Source organism: Martes martes (assembly GCF_963455335.1).
Source record: "Martes martes genome assembly, chromosome: 18".
In the NCBI taxonomy this organism is placed as follows: Eukaryota; Metazoa; Chordata; class Mammalia; order Carnivora; family Mustelidae; genus Martes; species Martes martes.
In genome coordinates this window covers 9,630,416-9,656,007 of record NC_137906.1, presented here as the reverse complement: position 1 = coordinate 9,656,007, position 25,592 = coordinate 9,630,416, and the positions used below count along the sequence as shown (strand labels likewise).

General features: G+C 48.1%; 1 protein-coding gene across 1 annotated transcript in view; it reads left to right on the top strand.

Annotated features, from left to right (window-relative positions):
- Positions 1 to 22,059, top strand: part of MYH16 (myosin heavy chain 16) — a gene marked incomplete at its 5' end in the record, with an annotated part of 59,779 nt that extends 37,720 nt beyond the window's left edge. Inside the window, 15 exons of the mRNA XM_080831071.1 lie at positions 119 to 364; positions 1,305 to 1,422; positions 2,576 to 2,703; positions 3,039 to 3,235; positions 4,482 to 4,614; positions 5,603 to 5,819; positions 7,974 to 8,110; positions 8,204 to 8,307; positions 12,779 to 12,971; positions 13,964 to 14,167; positions 15,138 to 15,263; positions 16,275 to 16,445; positions 17,017 to 17,217; positions 18,225 to 18,456; positions 21,658 to 22,059. Coding sequence (XP_080687197.1) covers positions 119 to 364; positions 1,305 to 1,422; positions 2,576 to 2,703; positions 3,039 to 3,235; positions 4,482 to 4,614; positions 5,603 to 5,819; positions 7,974 to 8,110; positions 8,204 to 8,307; positions 12,779 to 12,971; positions 13,964 to 14,167; positions 15,138 to 15,263; positions 16,275 to 16,445; positions 17,017 to 17,217; positions 18,225 to 18,425 — 2,376 coding nt within the window. The 3' untranslated portion in view covers positions 18,426 to 18,456; positions 21,658 to 22,059. The remainder of the gene's footprint in view (positions 1 to 118; positions 365 to 1,304; positions 1,423 to 2,575; positions 2,704 to 3,038; positions 3,236 to 4,481; positions 4,615 to 5,602; positions 5,820 to 7,973; positions 8,111 to 8,203; positions 8,308 to 12,778; positions 12,972 to 13,963; positions 14,168 to 15,137; positions 15,264 to 16,274; positions 16,446 to 17,016; positions 17,218 to 18,224; positions 18,457 to 21,657) is intronic.
- Between the last annotated feature and the right edge of the window lie 3,533 nt (positions 22,060 to 25,592).

The window sequence follows — 25,592 nt, the reverse complement described above, 5'->3', positions numbered from 1 at the left end:
GATGTCCTATTAGTAGGGTGCAGAAATAGTGGGGGGCCGCTGGGCAGGTGGTCAATGTCCAGCCTCAGGAGGCCAGTGCCAATTGGTTCTGCTAAACTCTGCTTCTCCTCTCTTCCAGATTGAGCAGAACCGGAAGCGGGAGGCGGAGCTGCTAAAGCTGAGGCGGGAGCTGGAGGAGACGGCCCTGCAGAGTGAGGCAGCGGCATCCACGCTGCGCAAGAAGCACACGGACTCGATGGCCGAGCTGACCGAGCACGTGGAAAACCTGCAGAGGGTCAAGTCCAAACTGGAGAAGGACAAGCAGGTCATGAAGGCTGAGATCGATGACCTCAATGCCAGCATGGAGACTGTGCAGAAATCCAAGGTGAGGGAGACCCCCCCAGAGCCACAGGGAGGTGTCCCAGTGTACAGCCACTTTGCAAATATTTCCCAAGCCCCTTGGCCAGCCCGAGGCGTGTTCTGGATGTTGTGTAGGGAACCGAGACTGAGCCCAGCCCAGAACCCACTTGATGGTGTATAACCTTGGCCAGGTTCATAACCTAACTGTGCCTCGGTTTCCTCATGATTAAAATGGAGACATTAAGAATTCCTACTCCAAAAAAAAAAAAAGAAAGAAAGAATCCCTACTTCATAGTGCTGTTGGGAGAGCTACAACCGTCCCTGGCATATAAGAAAAGCTCAATAAATATGAGCTATTAAGATGAATATTACATTAGGACGACTACATCCTCAAGGAGCTGGGAGGCTAGTAGGATAAATGCATACATCCCCGCAATGAAAAAGGGATATGTGGCAAGAGGGAAAAGCAAGTAAGCCATTCAACATGCATTTACCAAGCATCGGCCATGTGAGAAGCATTCTTGTGACATGAGGGAAAGGGGGGCTCCAAAGGTGAGCAGGAAGGATGCCTTGGGGTCCCAGTCACAGCCAAGTATTACTCCACACTTCAGGCACTCACGAGGTATCTTCACAGATCCTACTTTATCTGCAGATCCCTGCACTATGCTAGTATTTTTTTCTTAAACTGACCCATTGCATTTTCTTACTGGGTGAGGTCTGCAGGGGTCTGGAGTAACCATAAAATGGAGATGAGCCAGAGAGGGAGGGTCTGTGTGCCAACCCAAAGGTCTAGGTTTATGTTGGTAGACATGATGAGCTGGGGTGGGGGGGGAGATTCGTTCTGAGACAGGGACGTTCTAGAAGGACTAGGCAGGCAGTATGGGAGGCTGCACTAGGGGGACCCAGGTGGGAAGCAGGGAGGACCTGTTCCCCGTTTCCCCACCGGGCTCATTCGTTCCGAGCAGATGAATGCCGAGGCCCACATCCGAAAGCTGGAAGACAGCTTAGCCGAAGCCAATGCCAAGGTGGCTGAGCTGGAGCGAAACCAGGCAGAAATCAACGCCATCAGGACCCGCCTGCAAGGTGAGCTGGACCCAGCCTATGGCTTCCTGAGGCCCCATGCGTGGAACAGAATGAGGATCCTCAAGGAAACTGAAGGAGTAGCCGGGTCCTCTTCCCAGGGCTTTCTCAGCCTTGGAAAATTCACATCCCCTGTGATGTGACAGGAGATTTGATTATACCCACTGAGTGTTCCAAGTATCATCTTTACAGCGTCAAACAGGGAACACTATTCAAAGCATTTCCCTCCCAGTTCCGTCAACCACCCTGTGAGATCAGCAGGAGGGGCAGCAGACACAACTCAATTTTTAAACATTTTAAAACACGACCCGCATACTAACAGACAGTGAACCTGTGTCACTAATGAAGGAGCTAGGAAAACGGCAAGCCTGCCTTCAAAGGGCATTTGAGGGGCAGAGATTTACACAGTCAGTTGGGGAAGGGACGCCTGTAGATAACTTTGCTAAGGTAGACCCAAAGCCAGTTAATGTCTTATAAGACAATAATCCCGCAACCTCTGGGTTTGGGTTTTTTTTTTCTTTTTCTTTTTCTTTCTCTCTCTCTCTCTCTCTTTTTTTTTTTAAACCAGAAGAGCTCCTATGCATCTCTAGGGCAAAAATTATTTGCAACTTATCACAATTCACTTAACTTAACTTTGCAGAGGCCAGATTCTGATCTGCGCTAACAGCAAGACAAATGACCACACTATTCCCTGAGAGAAGGAAACACTCCCTAGACAGGCCAGTCAGACAATGTTCTAGTGCGACACCAGAGAACCGGCTGGCCTCCTTTGGCCTTATTTCCCACGTTCTGAATACTTCTGAAAATCAATATCCCCATTTGACAGATAAGAAAAGGGAAGCTCAGTGAGAGGAGGTAACTTGCCACAAATCGCGAGAAACCCTTGCTCACCCTCTCTGGCTCACGCACACCTTCCTGGTCTCTGGCCCCAACAATCAGTTCACAGATGACAAGAGTGTAGGTTCGGAGACCGTGACAATTAATTTTTCAAAGTAAACACTCTCTGCCCCACTGTTTCCTTTGAACCGCTTTGCTGTATCTCATGCTAGGGGCTGGGACTTCATGATCAGAAGCCCCATACCCCATGCAGGACGCTGGAAGTTGGCAGTGCTTGGACAATTTCATCCAATATTTCTCCCATTCCCTTCTCACCCAGCTGAAAACGGGGAGCTGAGCCGGGAATATGAGGAGTCCCAGAGCCGGCTCAACCAGATTCTGCGGATAAAGACATCCCTGACGTCGCAAGTGGACGATTACAAGAGGCAACTGGATGAAGAATCCAAGGTTTGCTTGGGGTTGGGTTGGGGTGACGGGGCTGTCCCTCTGAAGAGAGTTACAGGTTATAAAGTTGTAGAAGGAACATGAAAAATATGATTCAACAACAAGTTAAAAAGTTAACTACAAGACTGTGGTGTGCCATGTGTGCGACTGAATGAAATCTGACAAAATTCCGTATCCTCGTGGCCAGTAATTGGAACAAAACAAGGAAAATAAGCCCTAATGGTTTGGGTTATAGGAGCAGGGGGCAGTGTTGACCCAACATTGTGTGTGTCTGAGGGATGGCTCTGGGGGCCATAGGGACCATCACGGCCTCTGACGGGCTCGGCTGGTCCCCACAGTCTCGAAGCGCGGCCATGGTGAGTCTCGCCAACACCAAGCATGACCTAGACCTGGTGAAGGAGCAGCTGGAGGAGGAGCAGGGAGGCAAGTCGGAGCTGCAGCGCCTCGTGTCCAAGCTCAACACTGAGGTGACCACCTGGAGGACCAAGTATGAGACCGACGCCATCCAGAGGACTGAGGAGCTGGAGGAGACCAAGTGAGGGTCACCCTGCACTGGAGAGCACGGAAGGCTGGGGTGGGGGTGGTGCTGGGGGTCTGACCACATCAGCCACTGCGGAAGCCAGGACCACAGCCAGGAGAAGGCAGTTCACAGGCTCCTCTTAAAAAGGGGGATGCGTGTCTGGACAGCAAAGGCCACTCTGTGCCTTCAGTAGAATACCCAGCCTTTGGGTTTCCTCTTCAAGGCTCTCTACGGCCTCTGCCCTAAAACGCTCAGGCTCCCTGCAGGGAGGTCAGGAGCATGGTCTCCACCTCCAGGCAGGGCTTCTCTGCCCCTAAGTGCTTGGGAAGCTTCCACAGGTCTGGTGGATCTGGGGCAGGGTCTCTGGGTGATGCTGGGAGGACACGAACCACACTCAGCGGAAAGGGCCCTCACCCTGCCAGTTCTCCCACTCTGTGCGAAATGCCCTCAAGTCTTATGACCTTTGTTCCTCGTTTGCAAACTAGGGAAGTGGACACTGTGCTTGATAGGCCTGAGGAAATAAGAGTGGACACATGAATGTGGGTCTGAGCCACCTTCTATAGGAACAGGCTGGCTTGGTTGCCCATGGAAGGGGGGGGTGTGTGAGCCATCCTGCAGCAGGCAGGGAGGGGACGCCGGCCTGCTTGCTGGTGCCTCCTGCCCACCGGGATTTGTGGTGACAAGATAGCAATAAGCACAGTGGGCTCCAGCTGACATCAATCTCTTATCAAAAGCTCTTTATACATTGATCCTAAATCTACGTCCTGCAGCTCCCCACTTCCTGCCCTCTAGCCCTTTCCTATTTTCTGTTGAGAGCATCCAGGAGCCGCCTGGTCCCACTCCAAAACTCAGGCTGAATCTCAACCCCTCACCTCTCTCTGCCTGGACCTTCTTCCCCAGACCCCTGCAAGGTCCTTGCCCTCTTCCTCTGCTCATGTGTCCCCTTCCCCACCTTACTTTCTCCACGGTGCTTATGTCTCTGTGTCTATCCCCCATCTAGAGCAGAAGTTCCATGAGGGCAGAGGTCTTGGTCTATTTCTCTAACGCCTAGAATGATACCTGACCCAGAGAAGAAAAATAAATAGTTGCTGAATGGATGGATGGATGTACGGACAGACAGACAGTGACTGCTTTCCTCTAAACACTCTCCATTTCATTTGCATCTTCTCCGCTGTGGCGCCAGAGCTCAGCACCGCAAACCCAGCCCCCAGCCCATGGGCTCCTGTGTTTCCCTAATGGCCTCTCTTGCCCTCGTCCGCAGGAGGAAACTTGCCGCCAGGCTCCAGGAAGCAGAAGAGGCAGCCGAAGCTGCCCAGGCCCGGGCTGCCTCCCTCGAGAAAAATAAACAGCGACTCCAGGCAGAAGTCGAGGACCTTACCATTGACTTGGAGAAGGTCAGGGAGTCAAATAATCACTGGGTCCAAGGGACCCCACGGAATTGGATAAAACTATCACATGTCTGGGCTTAGCAAGAGGAAATGGGGGTCCAACAGGAAGGAGCACAGGGTCTGTATTCAGAACCCTGGACACAGGCCCCCATCCGATCTTAACACTCAACAGGCCACTATTCAATTAGGTCTGTGATGAGGACAAAACTTAGTCCCAGGAAGTCACGCAGCCAGTCATGTCTCTGTTCCCCTTTTCCTCATGCAAACCACATCCCACACACTTTGTGTGGCTAAATCTTGTTTGCCTCCCTGGTTCAGACTGATCTGCCAGTCTCTGGGCCAGATTAAATAAGATTTCCACTGGCGCACAGCAGCCTGGTCTTGGTCTCGATAGGGCATATAGGCAGAGGATCATATTCACATGAGAACAGTCCCAAAACCTGAAAACCTTTTGCTCTCCCACCCCTGCAATTAAGAAATTAAGCAGAAATTTTACAAATTCCAATATTGCAACACAGCAAATACACACTTGCCAGACAGTTATGAAAAAAGGTGAAAGGCCTATGAAAAAAAAGGTCTGAGAAAAATCAGCTTTGATTCACAAGAAGAAGAACAGCAAACCCATGTCTGAGCTGGACAATGACATATAACACATATTAGTAAATTACAGAGAAATAAGCTATGGAGAGTTGGGTGAATGTTTTAAATTAGGGAAGGCTACTGGGGCCCAGATCCCTCATTTTACACCTAAGAAAACCCGAGCCCAGGACTATAAGATGGACTGCCCAAGGTCACACGCCTTATAGTAGATGTGAGGGGTGTGGCTCCTTCCAGACTCCCTGCCCCGTGCTTGTGCCGTACAGGTGGAATTATCTCCCAGACCTCAAGACGTCTGCGGTTAACTGGGGAGGGGTGGGGAAGCTGGGGAGGAGCACCGAGGAGGGGAAGGGGCTGGAAAGTCAGACCCGCGGAGACCAGCCCCACCTCTCCCTAGGCCAACGCTGCAGCCGCTGCCTTGGACAAGAAGCAACGGGTCTTTGACAAGATGCTGGCCGAGTGGCAGCAGAAGTGCGAGGAGCTGCAGGTGGAAGTGGACAGTTCGCAGAAGGAGTGCCGCATGTACATGACAGAGAGCTTCAAGATCAAGACCGCCTATGAGGAGTCCCTGGAGCACCTGGAGTCCGTGAAGAAGGAGAACAAGACTCTGCAGGGTGAGTCTGCGGACAGGGACAAAGACTCAGGCGGGGCCTCCTTCCGCCTGAGCGTGTCACGGGTTTGAGCACCTGGCACATTGTAGGCACCCGATAAATACCTACTACCAACACCATGTAGAAGCACTCGGGCACTCAGCAGCAGCACTACAAGCAGGCGAGGCACTTAACCTTTCCGTGCCTCAGTTTCCTCACCTGTAAGTTGGGGAGATGATGTCTTCCTTGTAAGATGGGTGTGAAGATATGTGAAATCTTCACTCAGGAGAGTGGCTGGAACAAATAGGGGCTCAGCAGAGCCCTTTGTGTATGGAGTCCTTACACTTATCATACGTACATAATATACATACACGTGTAAGAATTTTTTTTAAGATTTTTATTTATTTTTGAGAGAGAGAGAGCGTGCCCGAGTAGGGGTGGGGGCAAGAGGGAGAAGCAGACTCCCTGCTCAGCAGGGAAACCAATGCGGGCCTCGATCCCAGGACCCCGGGACCATGACCTGAGCCGAAGGCAGACACTTAGCCGACTGAGCCACCCAGGTGCCCTACCTGTATGATTTCTTACGTATCGGAGGCTTCAGGCTGGAACTTCATTCTGTTGGATACTCTTGGAAGAATTCTATCTGTTGAGGGTCATTTTGCCATTCAGAGATCTGACTGCATTATTTGCTTTTATGGCAGGTGCACGTTTCTAATCCCAAAATCAGTTGTGTGAGAGATGTCAGTATTTTTATTTTCAAGAGCTGTTTTGGGATCCCTGTTCTGCTGAGCAGCAAATGAAATCTCAGTCAATACAGGGTTTCCTCAATTCAGGTTAGGTGTCTGATGGAGGGTAAGAGCAAACGGTCCCTGATTGTCCCCCAAATCTGCCCAAGGTCCTAGAAGCCCCTCCCTGGGGAGCTGTCAGCTTACAGGGGAGAATCGTGAGAGCCCAGCATTTGAGATATGAAGGCTCTGCATTTGTAACCTCAAAAGTCTAAGTACTAGAGGACCTGAATGTAAATACATGAGTTAAGACTGGGGAGGAACCACCAGAACACCCAGACCAAGGCTGCCTGGACCAGGAGATGGCAGAAAATAGGAGGGAGGTGATGATGAGGCACTGCTGAGGGGCCCTTCCAATGGCCCAGAGCCCTGCCTCTACCTCTACTCCGTTTCCCACCCATACCCTCACACCAGTTCCTGGTGCAGATGATAAAACTCCCTGGTAACCTAGGGGTTAAGAGGAATATGCACCTCACCTGGCAGGTGCAGCACAGGTGAGAACAAAAACTTGTAAAGTAGCCTCAGCCTGGTAGGAGCCACTGAGGAGAGTGGCCGAGCAGCCTGCCTGGGCTGAGAGGGGTCGAAGCAACATCACAGCGTCGCTGGTTGTCCCAGAGCAGTCCAGTGGGGAATGTTCCGGAAACCGCCACTATGTTCAGGTGACAGGTGATGGGAAGCTATGTGGGCAACAGGGTATCTATGATGTCAGCACTGGTGGACACCAATAGCTGAGACTTGGATGATGCCCCCCGTGCTCTCTAAACCCCACCTGGAACTTAGAAACCCAGGTGGGGAGACCCTGGATTAAATGAGATTTCTCTGAACTCAGAGGGGCTTGATGTAGAAATGGAGCTTGGTCACAGATTAATCCGGACACTTACATTTTTCTGGACACCTCTGGTTGTGGGCTGAGATTTGTGACCGTTCCAAGGGACTGTAGGTCCCTGTGGGTTCCTCTGGGTGGGCAAGAGAGGTCTCCCAAATGAGGAAGGAGATCTGAAAGGCTCTAATCCTCCTGCCTTTTCTTGTGAGGTTGGTTTTCAGACCTGGTGGCAGGGAAGCAGAGGGGAGAAGGGGCTCTCTGAGAAAAGAAGGCCTCACAGTCCCGGGGAGTCTTGGCCACTGGCCCCAAAGCTGCTCTGTGGTTGCTCACTCTTCTCTGGGCTTCAGTCTCTCAACTATAAAATGAGGAGCTTGAACCCACTGTTCTCCAGTGTCCAAGCTCTGCTGCTCCATGAGTCTATGACTTGGGAGTATGTTGTTTCTCTTTAGATACAGTGGGGCTAGGAGTGCCTGCTTCTGGCCTGATGTTGCATTGTCTGTGCCACATGCTATGACCCTGGGAAGCTGGTGGTCCTCACGTGTCTTATTAATGAGAATATTCCTTCCTCAGAGGAGATAAAGGAACTGATTGATCAGCTGGGTGAGGGAGGAAGGAGTGTGCATGAGCTGCAGAAGTTGAAGAAAAAATTGGAGATCGAGAAGGAAGAACTCCAGGTGGCCTTGGAGGAAGCTGAGTCTTCCCTGGAGGTAACCACATGGTCGTCACCTGGGAGGCTGGACCCTTGGCCAGGGACCACGCACCTACTTGGCCAGAAAGTCTGATGTTTATATTCCCCGTAGGTTGAAGAGAGTAAGGTGATTCGAATTCAGCTGGAACTGGCTCAGGTGAAAGCTGACATCGACCGGAGAATTCATGAGAAGGAAGAGGAATTTGAAGCTACGAGGTATGGGGCTAAGGCCACGGGAGGCTGACTGAGGTAGCGTGATGGAGTCGAGTCCAGAAACCTGGGCCTCTGCCGCCCACTAGTCACGTGACCTTGGCCAACTTAGTTGAATGCTTTGAAATATAGTACTTAAGTGATCACAAAACCCCATGAGATAATAACTCAAAAATGGACAAAGGACTTGACTAGACATTCCTCCAAAGAGATATACAAATGGCCAATAAGCACATGGAAGGATGCTCACTATTACTTGTCCTTACGGAAATGCAAATCAAAATTACAATGAGATACCACCTCATACACATTAGGAAGGCTACAATCCAAAACACAGAAGATGACAAGCGCTGGCAAGGATGTGGAGAAACTAGAACACTTGTGCACCTCTGGTGGGAATGTAAAATGGTACAGCTGCTGTGAAAAACAGTGGAGAGGCTCCTCATGAAGTTTAAAATAGAATTAACACATGATCTAGAAATTCTACTTCTGGGTATCTACCCAAAAGAATTGAAAGCAGGGTCTTGGAAAGAGATTTCTACACCTGTGTTCATAGCATTATTCAGAAGGGCTACAGCATGAAAGCAACCCAAATGCCCACTGACAAATGAATGGATTAAAAAGATGTGTTCTGTACATACAATGGAATTTTTCAAAGATTTATTTGAAAGAGAGAGCGCATGCACATGCATGAGGGAGGGGAGGGGCAGCAGAGGGAGAGAAGCAAGACTCTTCGCTGAGCATGGAGCCCAGTGCAGGGCTCAACACAGTTCTCGATCTCAAAACCCCAAGATCATGACCTGACCCTAAATCAAGAGTTGGAAGCCCAACCAACTGAGCCACCCAGGTGCCCCCATACAATGGAATTTTATTCAGCCTTAAAAAGGGAGGAAATTCTGACACTTGCTATAATATAGATGAACCTTGAGTACATTATACTAAGTGGAAAAAAACCCAGTCACAAAAGACAGATACTGTATGATTCCACTTACAGGAAGTACTTAGAGCAGTCATGGTCATAGAAACAGAAAGCGAGGGGTGCCTGGGCTCAGAAAGCGAGGGGCTCAGTGGGTTAAGCCTCTGCCTTCGGCTCAGGTCATGATCTCAGGGACCTGGGACTGAGCCCCGCATCAGGCTCTCTGTTCAGCAGAGAGCCTGCTTCCCCTTCTCTCTCTTCCTGCCTCTCTGCCTACTTGTGATCTCTGTCAAATAAATAAATAAAATCTTTTAATAAAAAAGAAGAAAAAGAAAGTAGAACGGTAGTTGCTGGGGGAAAGAAGGATGGGGAGTTAGTGTTTAACGGGGACATGATTTCAGGTTTATAAGATGGAACAAGTTCTGGAGATGGATGTTGGCAAAGGTGGCATAGCATTATATATTTAATACCACTGGACAGTGCACCTAAAAATGGTTAACATAGGACATTTCATGTAATGAGCATTTTCCAACAATAAAAAAAATTAGGAAAAAAACCCTGTGAGATAAGTGCAACTATCCCATCTAACAGATGTGAATGATGATTGCTACCTCATTCCAGCTCTGGGGTGTGGGGAAGATTAAATGAGATGGTAGATATGAAATACATTGTAACCTGTGAAGCCGCACAGCTATGTTACTGTTAACATCATGAATCCTTAGAGAACATCCAGCACATCATGGAAAAAAATTGATCTCTTGGGGTGCCAAGGAGTGCTGGATTTGGAAATTCCTTTTCAATCCGGCGTCCTCTGTTGCTGCTTGAGGTTCTAAGAAATTTTTAGACTCAGCACTAGGTTCTGGTTTACAGAAATATGATTTGTTGTGATTCTGAAAAGATCAACACACTTGCAACTGTCCACATTGGCACCCTGCCTGAACTGCCTGTCTGAAATCTCTCCGCACTGTGGCTTCCTGAGTTTACAACATCCCCCACAATCACTCCTGCAGGACGTGGGGAGCCACTGGGGAGAGAGGCCCCATGATTCTGCAGCCATCAGGCTAAATGTGACCCCCACCCTGAATACCTAGCTATGCCACTATGTGGTGTGTGCATGCATGCGTGCACATGCATGTGTGAGAGAGAGTGAGTTTACAACACATTTGAGATATAATTTACATACAGTGTGCCCTGGCAAGGGAAAAATTGAATGGAGTTTTTTTTTTAAGATTTTATTTATTTATCTGACAGAGAGAGAGAGATCACAGGTAGGCAGAGAGGCAGTCAGAGAGAGAGGGGGAAGCATGCTCCCCGCTGAGCAGAGAGTCCAATGTGGGGCTTGATCCCAGGACCCCGAGATCAGGATCTGAGTCGAAGGCAGAGGCTTAACCCACTGAGCCACCCAGGTGCCCCAAATTGAATGGTTTTAAGTTGTGCAATCATCACTACAAGTTTAGATAAACCCAAGATAAAACCATATCCCTTAGCAGTCATGCCCCCATACCTCCCTACCACCCCCACTCCCAGCCTCAGGCAACAACTAATCTAGCCAACGACTTTCTTTGGACTTGCCTATTCTGAACATTCCATATAAGTGGAATCATACAGTATGTGGTTCTTTTTGACTGGCTTTTTTCAACAGAATGTTTTCAAGCTTCACCCATGTTGGGGCATGTGTCAGGAAGTATTTCATTCCTTTTTATTTTTTTTAATTAAAAAAAATTTTTTTTATTTGACAGACAGAGATCACAAGTAGGCAGAGAGGCAGGCGGGGTTGGGGGGAGGGAAGCAGGCTCCCCGCCGAGCAGAGAGCCCGATACAGGACTCGATCCCAAGACCCTGAGATCATGACCTGAGCCAAAATCAAGACTTGGACACTTAACTGACTGAGCCATCCAGGCGCCCCTCCTTGTCACTTTCTTAATGATACCCTCTGAAGCACAAATGTTTTTAATTTTGATGAAGTTCAATGTATCTGTTTTTCTTTTCTTTGGTAGCTTGTATTTTAGGTATCATATCAAAAAACCCATTGCCTAATCTAGTCACAAAAATTTCTGCCTATGTTTCCCAGATTAGTTAAGAGTTTTATAGTTTCAGCTCTTACATTTAGGTCTTTGATCCATTTTAAGTTTCGTAGAAGGGTGAAGTATGGGGTCCAACTTCATTCTTTTGCATGTGGATATCCAGTCGTCCCAGAATCATTTTCTAAAAAGACTGTTCTCTCCCTACTGAATGTTCTTAGCAACCTTGTTGAAAATGAATTGAGTAGGGTTTATTTCTGGATTCTGAATTCTACTCCATTGATCTATAGGTCTGTCCTTATGTCAGGACCACAAAGTTTTTTGTTTTTTTTTTTTAAGATTTATTTATTTGAGAGAAAGAGAGAGAGAGCACAAGCGGGACGGGCCGAGGGAGGGGGACAGGGAATCTCAAGCAGACTCCACCCCAAGCACAGAGTCCAACAAAGGGCTCAATCTCACGGCCCTGAGACCATGACCTGAGATGAAACCAAGAGTACAATGCCCAACAGTGCCACCCAGGCACCCCCAGAATGTTGTGATTATTGCAGCCTGGTAGTAAACTTTGAATTGGGAAGTGTGAGTCCTCTACTTTGTTCTTCTTTTCCAAGACTGTTTTGGTTATTCTGGGTCCCTTACATTTCTATATAAATTTTAGGATCAGCCTGGCAACTTCTGCAAAGAAGTTAGCTGGGATTCTGGTAGGGATTGCAGTGAATCCCACCTAGACAATATGAAGTCTTCTGATCCATGAACATGAATGTCCTTCCATTTATTTAGATCTTCTTTAATTTTTTTCAATGTGTTTTATATAATTTTTCTTGAATTTATTTTTTAAGTCAGAGTGAATCAAAATTTTATTCTCCCATGTCTAGAAATTGAATACATCTCAAAGTGTTGCAAATCCAGTAATGTGCAAGCACGTGGAAGGTGTTCATGCAGAGGTGAACACAATGTGGGGCAGGTGACAGGATCTTTACATGCTACCCATTTGTTTCCCTCAATGAAACAACTATTTTTTGGACATCTGAATTACCTCCTCTGATCCCCTTCTGTGGAAGGAGATTAATACAGCTAATATGAGGGCTTTATGAAAATGTTTATTACATTGATTACAGTAAAATTAAATATAATAAACACAATCAAGTGATGACTGCTGTTTTAAAGAGAGACGTAAAACTGACTTGTATGGCCAAGGCTCACATTTTGTAATTTAAAAAACAGGCTAGCATTTGGGTTTCAATCCGGACTCCATGATGTGCTAAATGTCTCGCATGTTTTTTGTCATCGTGGAGCCTCACTTTCCTTGCAAGGCTGTTTCGCATGTTAAATGATTTGAGATCCCAAAAGATAGGGGGTAAACATTAACCTTAGTTTCCCAAACCACAATGCTCCCCCACTTACATGTTTAAGGGGAGATACGGTCTGATTTCAAATATGGCGGCCATATCCATATTGAAGCTCTCAGACCTCTTTAGCAAGGGTTAGCACACCCTGACCGGTGGGCCCAGCATGCCAACGCCTTCTCTGTTTGGACTTGCAGGAAGAACCACCAGCGCGCAATTGAGTCATTGCAGGCCAGCCTGGAGGCGGAGGCCAAGGGCCGGGCAGAGGCGCTTCGGCTTAAGAAGAAGATGGAGACGGACCTGAATGAGATGGAAATCCAGCTAGACCACGCCAACAAGAACAACAGCGAACTTGTAAAGACACTGAAGAGGCTGCAACAGCAAATCAAGGTAGCAATCTGGGAGGAGGAAGAACTAATCACAAAGTGAGCCATTCCCAAGCCCGCAGGCTTCCAGGAAGCTGACTAGGCATGTCTGCAGCTAGGAGAGAGGCATGAAAGTGACAACGGGGGGAGGCTGACAGTCCAGGGAGCAGCACACCTGGGGACTGCATACATGAGAGGCCCCAGCCACCAAAGTCCATATCCTGGACCACTGAAAAGAGGGAAAAAAACAGGAAGAGGGAAAGTCGGGCCTGTCCTGGTTTTTAAAGTCATTTTTTACTTATTAAAAGTGAATTCAGGCACAGAAAAATGAAGAACATAATACATTATTATCCACCACTTTCTTTAAGTAATAAATATAAATAGAGTTGAAGTCTTCCTTTATCCCTCTCCATCATCAGGCTTGTCTTTCAAGCCCTGTAGCTGGATCTATGCATTCAGCACAGGGTTATTAGAGACCTGCCTGGTCTAGGCACTGTGTTAGGTCTAGGAAATACAAGAATGGACACAACGAACAGACATCCCTGCAGATAGGCAATAAATAACAAATAAATAAAACTAGTATTCGAAAAGATGATAGTCACTCTAGAGAAATAGTAGGACCAGGAGAAGGGAGATATGGATTAGCCGGCAGGGGTGTAATGGTCAAGGCCATGGAAGAAAGGCCATGAGAAGGCCATGAGAAGGCCTTTCTGGAAACACCAGGTGGCTCTATAATCAGAAAAGCCTTGGCTTCATGCTAACCGCCCACTGGACAAATCCTCTGGACGCCTGGGCCCTAGCCAGCTAGGCCTCAACCAGACGGTAAACTCCCCAAGGGCAGGTCTACACCATGCACTCTCTTCCTCTGTGGCCTCCACATCCCCAGCCCTGTACCCCACCGCCCCGGCTCCCAGCTGAGCCCGGCCCATAAAGATCCGGGCACCCTAAGGCCTGGCCAGCCCCAGACCATGCCAGGGCCCAACAGGTGGGCTCAGGCCAGGTCCTCTTGCCCCCCAGGACCTGCAGATGCAGATGGACGAGGATGCTCGGCAGCACGAGGAGCTGCGGGAGCAGTACAACCTGCAGGAGCGGCGCCTGAGCCTGCTGCAGACCGAGCTGGAGGAAGTGCGCTCCGCCCTGGAGGGCAGCGAGCGCTCCCGCAAGCTGCTGGAGCAGGAGGTGGTAGAGATCACCGAGCGGCACAACGAGGTCAACATCCAGGTAGGATGCTGGCTTCCTGGGAGGTGCTAGACAGACCCATACTTGGGGCACTGGGACAGGCCAGGATGGTGCCCAAATCCTGTGGGCTCCCTTCAGAACAGAGGCAGATAGTGTCCCCACTTGGGAAATCCTCAGAATTCATCTGCGGAGACCTTACTTGTTATGGCAAGAGGCCCCTAACGTAAAATGTACATCTTAACCATTTCCAGTGTGTGCGGGCACACTGCTGCCCAGAGCTTTCCAAGACTCCTAGACTCTCCCCTGGAGATTCTGATCCAGTGGGTCTCTGGTGGGACTTCAGAAATCTAAACTTTTAAATTCAAACTCCTCAGGAGATTCTGATGACTTAGCCAATTTCAAGGATCACCATTACCTCTAGCGTAGCTGAGGACAGAACTTCAGAACTGGAAGGGATCTAGAATATTCCAAAGTCTGACATTCACTTTTCAGATGAAAAACCATGACCCATGGTCAACAGTGGGGACCCCTATCTCCTGCTGGTGGTAACACCGGTATGGCTGATAGTGCAAACCTTTAGCAGCACAGTTTAATTTTTACTAAGCATCTCATGTGAATTCACCAAAAGAAAATAATGTGCATGGGACATATAGGAATTATAACCCTATTTTAGAGATAAGACCGAAGCCTAGAGGTAAAGAATTTATCCATGTAGGTGGAAGTACTGGGGCTTGAACCTGGGTTTTCCCAGCTCTGAGTTTAGGATTGTTCTAGGGCTGCCACCTACCCCAGGCCTAAATGACATTTTTCTTGGTCTCCTTGTGACATAAGTTCTGCTCTAAAACCCAGAGGAAAATGCAGGGAGAGACCCTACCCCAAGCAGAAAGCCCAGGGCCATTTCCTGTTGGGGGTCTGGCAAATGTGTCTGGGAGAGGGCTGTTTTTCTTTCCTGGACACGGGAAGGGCTGCACAGATTTCTGGCTCACAACGATGTCTTCATTTTCCCCTCCAGAACCAAAGCCTCCTGGTGGTGAAGCGCAAGCTGGAGTCAGATGTCCAGCGCATCTCCAATGAGCATGAGGAGCTCATCAGTGAGTTCCGCTCGGCTGACGAGAGGGCCAAGAAAGCCATGACGGACGTAAGTGTGCACACTGCCTGGTGCTGGTGGGAAAGGCCTGGGCACCCCAGGCCACCCTCGGCAGGGAAGGCCACCCCCACCCCTCAAGGGTCACCACGCATAGGGCCCTGCCAGTAGGACTGTGGTCCTTGCTCTGAGGAGTCTGGAGGCTCTTCTGAAAGCCCAAACACATGAAAGTAAGGGATAATTACAAGTTACACATGACCATGTGCGAGATCAGCAGTTGAGGCCTAGGGCTTGGGTCAAAGGCGCTATTGAAAGTGGGCTTTTCTGGGCAGGCCTTCTGGCAAGGAGGAGGGTTAGACCAGCCTTGAGGAAAGTGTTAGAGAAAGGAAGATGGTTCTTGTGTCCCGGGGCTCAGGGGCAGATTCAGCAGGACATGCTGCCAGTGGTTTTGCCTCAGTGTCCCTTTGGGGACTCACAACTTTGAAAGGCAGAAACCAGGTACCCCACTTTAAAGATGCAGGAATACAGACCTTATTGCCTGGTTCCCTGCACTCGTTCGAAATGCCAGGAGTGCAGGATATTGCTGGTCTTATTTGGTGCTATGTCCGGAAAGCACACACCCATACGCAGTGCGCAGATTTTCTATGAATACTTGTGGAATGAATGAATGCAAGGATGAGAGGGTAAAATGACTTGCTGAAGGCCACACAGGGGCCGGATGTGGACCTTCGTCTTCCTCCTCCAGATCTGTGCTCTTCCCACCCTCTGTGCTCTGTGCCTCATGAGAGAGACAGCAAAGAGGGGCTGGAGAGCCCCATACTGATGGAGTCTATGGACTGGGAGGCCTGGCTGCGAGTGCATGAGCCTGCCTTCTCCCCCTTCACTCAGAGGGACCCAGGAGCATGGGGTACCCCCTCTACCAAAACCGAGCAGCACATCAACAAGGGTCTCCTTGCCCACCACTCAGACTTCCGGAGACCAGCGGACAAGGTCCCTCATCTCTCAGAGGCACTGAGAGTGCAGAGGAACCCAGTTCCAGCTCCCCACTCTTCTCCTGTCCCACAGGCTGCGCGCATGGCAGAAGAACTCCGGCAAGAGCAGGACCACTGCATGCACCTGGAGAAAATCAAGAAGAACTACGAGATCACCATCAAAGATTTGCAGGCCAAGATGGAGGAGGCTGAGCAGCTGGCCCTGAAAGGAGGGAAGCGCACGATCATGAAACTGGAAGCCAGGGTGAGGGCACCCCTGAGCTGAGCCAGAGAGAGAAAGGGGAGCTGTGGCTGGGCAGGGGCCTTTTCCCAAAACCACCATGCCCAGAGCTTGATGAGGAATTGGGTTACTCCAATGCTGGGAAGGAAAAAGAAGTTGAGACAAGAGCTGTAATTTACTTATACAAAGGTCTCCTTTCCTCCTTCTCCCCCTGAAGCCTTTCCTCCAGAATGTGCTTCACCCGCCCAGTCTATTTCCAACATTGTTCCTCCCTTATTACTTTATTAAAACAAGACTTAGTCTTCACCTGTGGGGTGTCAGAGCTAGAGGGGCCAGGAGGTCGGTCACCTTGTCCAGCCTCGGCCTCCCCGACTTCCCAGAGGAGGAAACTTGAGGCTCAGGGAAAGGGACCCATCTGACAACCACAGTAAGTGTGTGAAAGGCAGACACCACCTGACCCTTCTGGCCAGGGCTTGCCTGCTCTTCTCCGAGGAGGAAGTGGACATGGCAGCCATGACACCCCCACCCAAGGCCACAGAGCTCCCAAGTTCAAAAACCTGCATTCCCTCAGCCATGTCCCTCTCTTCTCCCCCAGATCAAGGAACTAGAGACAGAGCTGGACGGTGAGCAGAAACAGCACGTGGAGACGGTCAAGACGCTGCGGAAGAACGAGCGCCGCCTCAAAGAGCTCGTCTTCCAGACCGAGGAGGACCACAAGACCAACCAGCGCATGCAGGAGCTGGTGGAGAAGCTGCAGAACAAACTGAAGGTCTACAAGCGGCAAATCGAAGAAGCGGTAGGTGCCCACTACGCGTCCTTCATATGCCATCCCTTCCCAGCCCAGGTCTCAAGACTCGGTTAGAACTGACCACAGGGAAGGAATCTGGTACTGGCCAAAAGATGACCCCTGAGAGCTTTATGTCCACGGCACTTCACTCTCGCTATCCTGTTGGAAGCAGACTGACACCACACACTGGAGATAAGAACATGTAGAAAATGAAAAGATCCCCTACGAACTCCAGTGCTAACTGAGGTGCCCACTGCAAGCTGTGCTCTGAAACCGGGAAGGTCTTGGTGGCCTCTGTCCTGCTTCTACTGCCCCTTGTGGTCTTTGCCAGGATAACTTCTCTTTCCTGCTCCTACTGTTAAATACAAGACCCTTTCCTTATTTGATCCTCCCAATACAAGGCAGGAAGACTGATATTCTTAATCTATTTCACAGGTGAGGAAACAGCCCAGAGTGGGATATTTATGTTATGTTAGTAAATGTTAAAATCCAAGTCAAATGGTTAGCAAAGGATGGCTTCGAGTCTCAACCCCAAACCACAGGTCCACTTACTGGCACCAACCACCCCTCCACCCCGACATAGATATTTGACCCTGCCTTTGCTCACTGCCAATTCTGGGGCTACCGCACTGAATCCATCAGCCACCCACACAACCAACGCCTTTCCCAAAAGGCTCAATAAAGACCAGGCTGACAGTTAGTATGGTTCTAACCAAAGCAGCACTATGACTCTCTTGGGGAGACAATGGGATGGGAGGTGAGTGCTTGGGGCTAGGGAATGCGCTAAATCCGCATCTTTCATAGTGGGGCACCACTCGCTGACACCTAAAGCCACAAATGACAGAAGCAGCAACAGAGAACATTTTATTTAGAAATAAGGATGTCAAGGACAAAAAAGAATCAGCTAAAAGTACTGGAAGGCTGGACTCTCAGGCATCTGTGTAGAACCGGTAACAATGCACATTTAAGCAGAAGCAGCCAGGTTTACACCATTCTCCACTGTGCCTTCGCCACAGGAGGAGCAGGCCAACCAGACCTTGGCTCGCTACCGGAAGACGGTGCACGAGCTGGATGACGCCGAGGAGCGGGCCGGCATGGCAGAGACCGCCCTGAACAAGCTGCGCACCAGACACCGCGTGGCTGGCAAAGGCATCACGTCTGTGGAGATCATCCAGGTGTCCAAGACAGGCTCCTCCAAAACCCTTTCTGAGGAATGAGGGTCTCCACCTTCCAGCCCACAGCCAGTAGGTATGGACTCCACTCTCAAGGCCCATGCTCCAAATTTCCCTTCCCTGATCCTACTTTGCTCCTTCTGACTTCGATGCTTCCTGTCTGCCCTGATCTCATGCAGTGGGAATTCCAAAACTTTCCCGTCCCTTCAGCAGCAACACTCCCTCTGCATTCTCGAAGCCCTCGGGCATGGCTGTCCACCTGTAACACAGAGGTCATGATGCTCCCCTATCTGGATGGAAGCTCTTTGAAGGCAGTTTCCATGTCTGATGCCACTTGACATCAGGCCTGGCAGACAGGTGTTAATGCTTGTTTTCACTGGACAACCGTAAGGACATTTGCAAGGTTACAGCCAATGTGTACTTCCCATCTTTCACATCCCCACAATATCATTATTCCTAAGGATTTCATCAATACAAGTTGAATTTAGACTTCTTACATTAATAATAATAATAATAATAAAATTAGTTGCTGCTACCATTTCTGAGCACTGTCCCATAGGGGACAATGTAAAACAGTCCTTTCTTATTTTCTTTCATTCAGAATCAACTGAGGAAAAAAAAATAGGAAACAAACATATAAAAGTCAAAATGCTAGTCTTATTATAATTCTAGATAAAGAATTTAATGAGTATCAAACCTGGTCATCCTTGTATTTCACCCCAGAATTTAAGGCACCTGCAGAACTGAACCACCACAGCCCTGCTCCATAAGGAGCAGCCCCTACTCCGAGGGGAGGGATGACCAGAACTCATCAAACCTACAGGCAGATCCAAAAGGAGAGACCAGATTGGGGGGGTCATCCCTTCTTCCTGGTTCCTGCTTCCAAACACAGGATAAATCACTCCCCTTCCCATGAGTGGAGCAAGGGAAAGATGAGGAAAGTGGCGAGGAACATTATTCCAGAGCAGTGGTTCCATAAAAACGTGGTCTTTTTGACCAGCAGCAATATCAGCATTACCTGGAAAATTATTAGAAATGCAAATTCTTACACTTCACGCCAGACTTACTGAATCAGACGTTATTGGGAGATGGGCCCAGCATCTGTGATTTAACCAGCCCTATGGTGACTAGATGTGTGATCACGCGTGTTAGAAGCAACGGTGTAGCAGAAATCTCCCCTTACAGAAACACAGAGCCAGGGAACAGAAGTTTCTCCTACTTTTACCAGAACTAGGCACACAGTAACGTTTCTCACTATCTTATTTATCCTATGGTAAAGAGATACATAAATATCTCCATTTGTCAGGTGAGGAAAATGAGCTCAGAGAAGTTTAGTGACTTGCTCATGGTCCTACAAGCCCTGTGCTATGGAAAGGCAAACTTTTATTTTGATTACTATGGAGATGAATAAGGCTGCCCTCTGTTTAGGATTAAACAGAACAACTCAAGATCAAGGATTTGGTTTAGGTTGGGAGGGGATGGAGCTGAAGTCTCAGTGTACCAATGGTCCAACCTCCATGGATTATGGGAATTCTCTTCTGGCCTTGTGCTCAAACATCCAGACAGATCAGCCCCCCAGTGAGGGTAAGGTTCCCCACTCACAGCTCTCTTTCAGTTCTGGGTCACTTTGGGTTTTAGTCCAAAGTAATAACCCCAGTGACCTTAGAATTCAAGCCGAGCCTTTTCTTACCATTTGCTTAGGGAGGAAACAAAAGATAGGAGACACTCTTTTTCTTAATTCTCTAGCTCTTAAATAATGGTTAGGTCAAGAAGTTAAGGAAACCACAGGCTTGCCTTTGGATGAATATACAATTAATGTATAACCATCTCCTCTTGGGGCAAAACCCTGCAAGGGGTCCCATCTGTTGAAGTCTCACCTTGGCGGGGGCTACCCAGGAGGCTTCCTGTGCCACCCAGACTCGGGAGGTACTCCAGTCCTTTTACCTGCTAAGTCTCAGCCTCCAGGATTAGCTATCTTCGGAAACAGATCCTCTGCCCTGGCTTGGTGACTATATATATTCCTGGGGGGCTCGTCTTGATCCAACAGCTCTGTCTCCACACCACAAGGCCACCGTCCTGCCAACAGCACCCAAGTGTGACGAGGCTTTTTTTAATCCCATTTCCCCTTGTTGGTCACAAGGCTAGACATGTCATCAGTAGCCATGAGATGTCTTAAGCAAATTAGTACATGAGTCAACACTCAGCCAAGACCCTACAAGAGTTTAATTTTCCAAAGTGGCTTTATATTCAGTCCCACAAATACTGACCAAGCTCAGGGTCCTGGGATCAAGGCCCACATTGGGCTCCCTGATCAGCAGGAGACATGTTTCTCCCTCTCCCATTCTCCCTGCTTCTGTTCCTTCTCTCTCTGTGTCTCCCTCTGTCAAATAAATAAGTAAAAAATCTTAAAAAAAAAAAGTCTAAGAAATGTCTAAGGCAGTGCCACTCAATGAATGGTCCGTCTGTTACCTGCCCTAGATAACAAAAGTACAGAAATGGAGAGGAAGTTTATAGACATTTTTACAGCAATTGATACAGCCATGACATCAAATACATGATCAAAGTATTTTATAAAAGCATTTTGTTTCTGTTATTAAGTAAAATGAATGAACACATTTTTAATGGAAATTAAAAAGAGTAAGTAAATTAATCCCTCACCAGATAGAGAAGGAAAGAAAAGGAATTCCAGATATAACACTCAACATATGCCAAAGTGCAGAGGTCAGATCCATACAAGGGAGCAGCATGACTAGGAAAGAGCAGCTCAGGAGGAGGGGACAGTCCTGGATGTGGTGGGAGATGAAGCTAGCAAGACAAGCATGCATGAGGCTGTGAAGGGCCTCACTGGGTACAAGTATTCCATAATTTCCCCAAGGAAATCTTGGTAAGTTTTTAAATCCATGTGTGGGATGTGATGAGCAGTAGCTTTTCTTTCTTGGGAAGACATATCACAATGGAAAAACAAGCCTGTGGGCCCCTCATGAGACACCACAGGCAGGCTCGTGGTGAGTACTGTATCCCAAGGGACCGTACTCCAGCCCTCTCGATGACCTGTATGGAGTCCAGGCCCAGAGGTGTCTCTAAACCTTCACAAACTCATACAGAATGGACCAGCTATGACCCAATAATGGTGTCCATTATGAGGACGGAAGCCTGTGCAGCTGTAGCCCAGGCATCCAGAGGACACTCTTTCTCTAGCAAGAAGGAAGCGAAGATGTCAGAACTCCCAGCTCTGGTCTACAAGGTTTTTCTCACCCTCTCTCTTTTTTTCTTCCAGGGTGTCACAGATCTCAACAGCAGACCATTAAGTGGAAAGACATGAAAATAGAAAAACTGGATATCCTGAGAATGTTTACTACGCAAAAGAAAGTGCAAGCCAGAAAGAGAGAGGTGCTACAGAATAAAGATAGCTGTGGGGGGGAAAGGGTTTGAGAGTGTAAATACCCAGCCATTAGAGGAACTAAAATTAATGTGGCTTCTCTGAGACGGCCTCAAGCTGTGTAAGCACTTGGATAACAGTAACAGTGGGTCTGTTTTAGTTGAGATCTTACATGTTCATGTCAAAGACAGAATATGTAATGTCTGTGTGCCCTGGCTGTTTTCTAGAAGTAATTCCTCATGTGGACAATGTTAATGCCCTGTCCCATTGCAGCTTAAATAAAAGAAACATGGAAAATGGACTGGAGATTGTTTGTAAGTGAAGAAATATTATTTTTCTAAGGCTTCCCAAATCCAAAGGCAATTTTTACAATATGTCAGAATTCTGTTTTATCCCTATAACCTAGTTCACAGTCTTACTTCTATTGGAAACCGTGAGAACTATGCCGTCTTGGTGAGGTTCACTGCAAATTTTGAAAAGGTGGACCAGAGATAATGAAGACTAACCAAGTTTCATAAAGCTGAGAAAACTACAGAATCCCTGAATGGATGTTAAAGGATCCACCCAGGCCAAAGACCCACGAGGCCCCCACATGCTCTACCTCAGCAGCTCCCAAAATGTTCAGACACAGGCGAGTTTTCCTTAAATCAAAATTTAACTTTTCCTTAAATCAAGCCAAGACATGCCCCCTAGCGGCGTCTACTTTTTAACCCGGTTTTGATACTTAGGACCCTGCAGAAGGACCTCAATGGGAGACAGTTCTCATGTCTCTCCAAGATTTCTCTTCTCCAAGACTGAATATTTCTGGGTCCTTTAGCCTTCCCAAATGTGAGAGGGTTTCCGTTGTCACCTTTAACATCCGGACCCTGTTTCTCCCCTCACTTCCCTAGTCCTTGGAGTGCAGGACTGGAGGAGAGAGCACCATGAGGGCTCCCTGCCACCGCACGGCCCTCAGATGGCACCTCTCACCACCTCCCTGGAAACAGTGTCTTCCCTTTGACTTTAAGTATTCTGACTCTCTCCGAAGCCCTGGCAGACAGAAATCATTGTTCAGTTGGTAAAGGAAGGGATATTAACATTCTGTTAATATCTCTCTCTCCTCTCTCTCTCTCCACACTGGCCCATTTCACCCCTGTGATGGTTCTACACCCGGCCCTCCCTGAACAGCTCCAGAGGGAACCGCTTGGTTCCTTCTGTACAAATAGATCAACTGTGAAGACACTGCCCTCTGGTGGTGGGGTCTCTAACTGCTTTGTGTGCATTTCCTGGGAGACACCAAATCACACAGAATTACACATACTGGAATTTTAGAGTGCAAAGGGATAGTCAAGAGAGTGTCTAGTCCAACTCTCAGCCAATTGGGAGATTCCCTTCCATTACATCCCTGAAAAAATGGTAATCCAGCTTGGACCTGAATCCTTCCAGTGAAAAAAAGGCAGCCCATTGCAGTTTTGACTGACAGTTGTGGTTCAAAATAAAATGGAACCAGAATATGTCTCCCTGTATTTTGCCCTCATTTTGATCTACTCTTCACCTCCGTAATTACATAAAATAAGTCTAATTCGTATACTTTGAAGTCAGACAAATATGGGTTCTACTTTCTCAGCAGTGGGACTGTGGGCAACTTAACCTATCTCACCTCCTGTTTTCTCAACTGTTAAATGAGGAATAATAACAGTATCTGCCTCTTAGGAATGTGAAGTTTAAACAAGATAACCTGGCACAGAGCCTATTATGCACAACACTTAGACACTTGCCAAGTTTCTTCTAGCATTCTGTAGGACTTAACACTTGATCTCCCAAAGGAGGCTGGGAGCCTGGCCTCGCAGCCTGGCAGCTTGAGAGCAACAAGCCTCTTACTGGAGAAATGCAAGGGGAATTCCATAAAGTTTTAAGACGTCACCTGCCTGGTGGAGAGTCTACCTGTGGTCTCCCCACATGTGGAGAATTTCAGAGCAGCTCCTCACTTTGCTGGAGGGGTTGTAGGGGGAGTAGATGTAGATGGGCTTAGTGACTTGCCCAACACCAGTTAACAGCAGAGCTAGAAATTCTTCTTCATTGGGTGGGACAAGGAAAGGTTTCGGATCCAGTATTTATAAGAAAATGGATTTCTTTTAGCCACGTATGCTGTTTTTGCCTAAGGACGTGTAATTTCAGAATGGCTTGAAGGTCTAAAAGGATATACTCTATGGCCTCACAAAATCATAGCATTAATTAGTAACCAGGAAGACCAAAATCAGGTTCCGCAGAATAAATGGAGCAAAGACTATTTAAATGGTTTTGCTAAACCTTTTGGGCTAGCTCTCAAGGCAGCTAAATTTTGTATCACTGATTATATTAATTGTTTTTTCTTTTCTTCTGTATTTTTAAAAAGATTTTATTTATTTATTTGACAGAGATTACAAGTAGGCAGAGAGGCAGAGAGAGAGGGAGGGAAGCAGGCTCCCTGCTGAGCAGAGACCCTGATGTGGGGCTCGAACCCAGGACCCTGAGATCATGACCTGAGCCGAAGGCAGAGGCTTAACCCACTGAGCCACCCAAGTGCCCCTTTTTTTCTGTATTCTCGATACTCTGCCATCTGGGGACTCCCTGACTGAAGAGACACTGTCTCTCCCAGGGCTAGCCAGTTCTTACAGATAGCAAACGGCTTCATACAGACTAACCAATCCAGAGCCCATACTCCAAATCACCTCCTCTATTTTGCTCTTATATTCTAGAAGGCATTATTCCTCTGCCGTAATCATCCCAGGGCCAGATACGAGACAACTGGGGACAGCTTCTATGCTCCAGAGTTTACTGAAATTATTCAAACTAGCCAACCCTAAGCCCTCTCACCTTGCCTCACCCATTCCTTCCCACAGAAACCACAATAAAGGCTTGTGTGCATGTTTTCCCTTGCTCCTTCTGCCTCCCAGTCTACACTGGCACTTCCTCACATGGCACTGAGTGACAGGACATGCCATGCCTCCTGTTTCTAGGGATGGGTCTGTGACTGTAAAAACTTCCCTCATGACAACCATTTCCGTATCTGCAAGCCTTACTACATCTGATTAAAACAAATCCCAGGGATATTAAAAAATACCAATTATCTTCTTCCTCCTTCCACATGTGAACCAATCCTGGGGCCCAATACAGAAGCCAGCAAGTCGGGGTCTTCCCAAGGAACACACCTTTGGAGCTTCCAGAAATCACAGAATCTTCACAAAGACCCCTTGACCCATCCACCTATAAGCTTATCAGGAATTGGGGCTGGAGATGTGTTGTGAAAAGGCGAACCCTGAGTTACAGTAAAGTCACAAGACTGGAAGGAAACCTGTTGGCTATTACAAGGGACTTTTCTTCCCTCTACTTCCTGAACCCTGGTTTAGACTAACAAAAAAACATACCCTGCCCCTTTGGAGCACTGATTCCATAAAACTTTCCTCTACACACATTTTTTTTTTAAAAATCTGACTTTTAAATATAGGCAGCAAAATAGTGGCCAGGCATTTAGACCGAGGGGAAAAGAGTATTATGAGCATTAGGTTTAACAATCAGGAAGGCTACTGTGGGAATAGGTACAGGAGAAGCACTCAGCCTAGTGTGGAAGATAAAGGAAGGTGTTCTACAAGAAACCATGTCTTTGTTGAAGCCTAAGTATGAGAGGAGTTGCTCTCCCTCAAAGGGGAGGGAGAGCATGTGGAAGTGGAAATCAGGAGTGGGGAGGACCAGCGAGAGTGTGCTTGGTGGCAGGGAACAGCACGTGAGCAACAGTGGCACAAGCAACAGAGACACTCACTGATCTTACACACCAACCCCTGCAGTCACAGACAGTTTTGGAATCAGTATAGTGT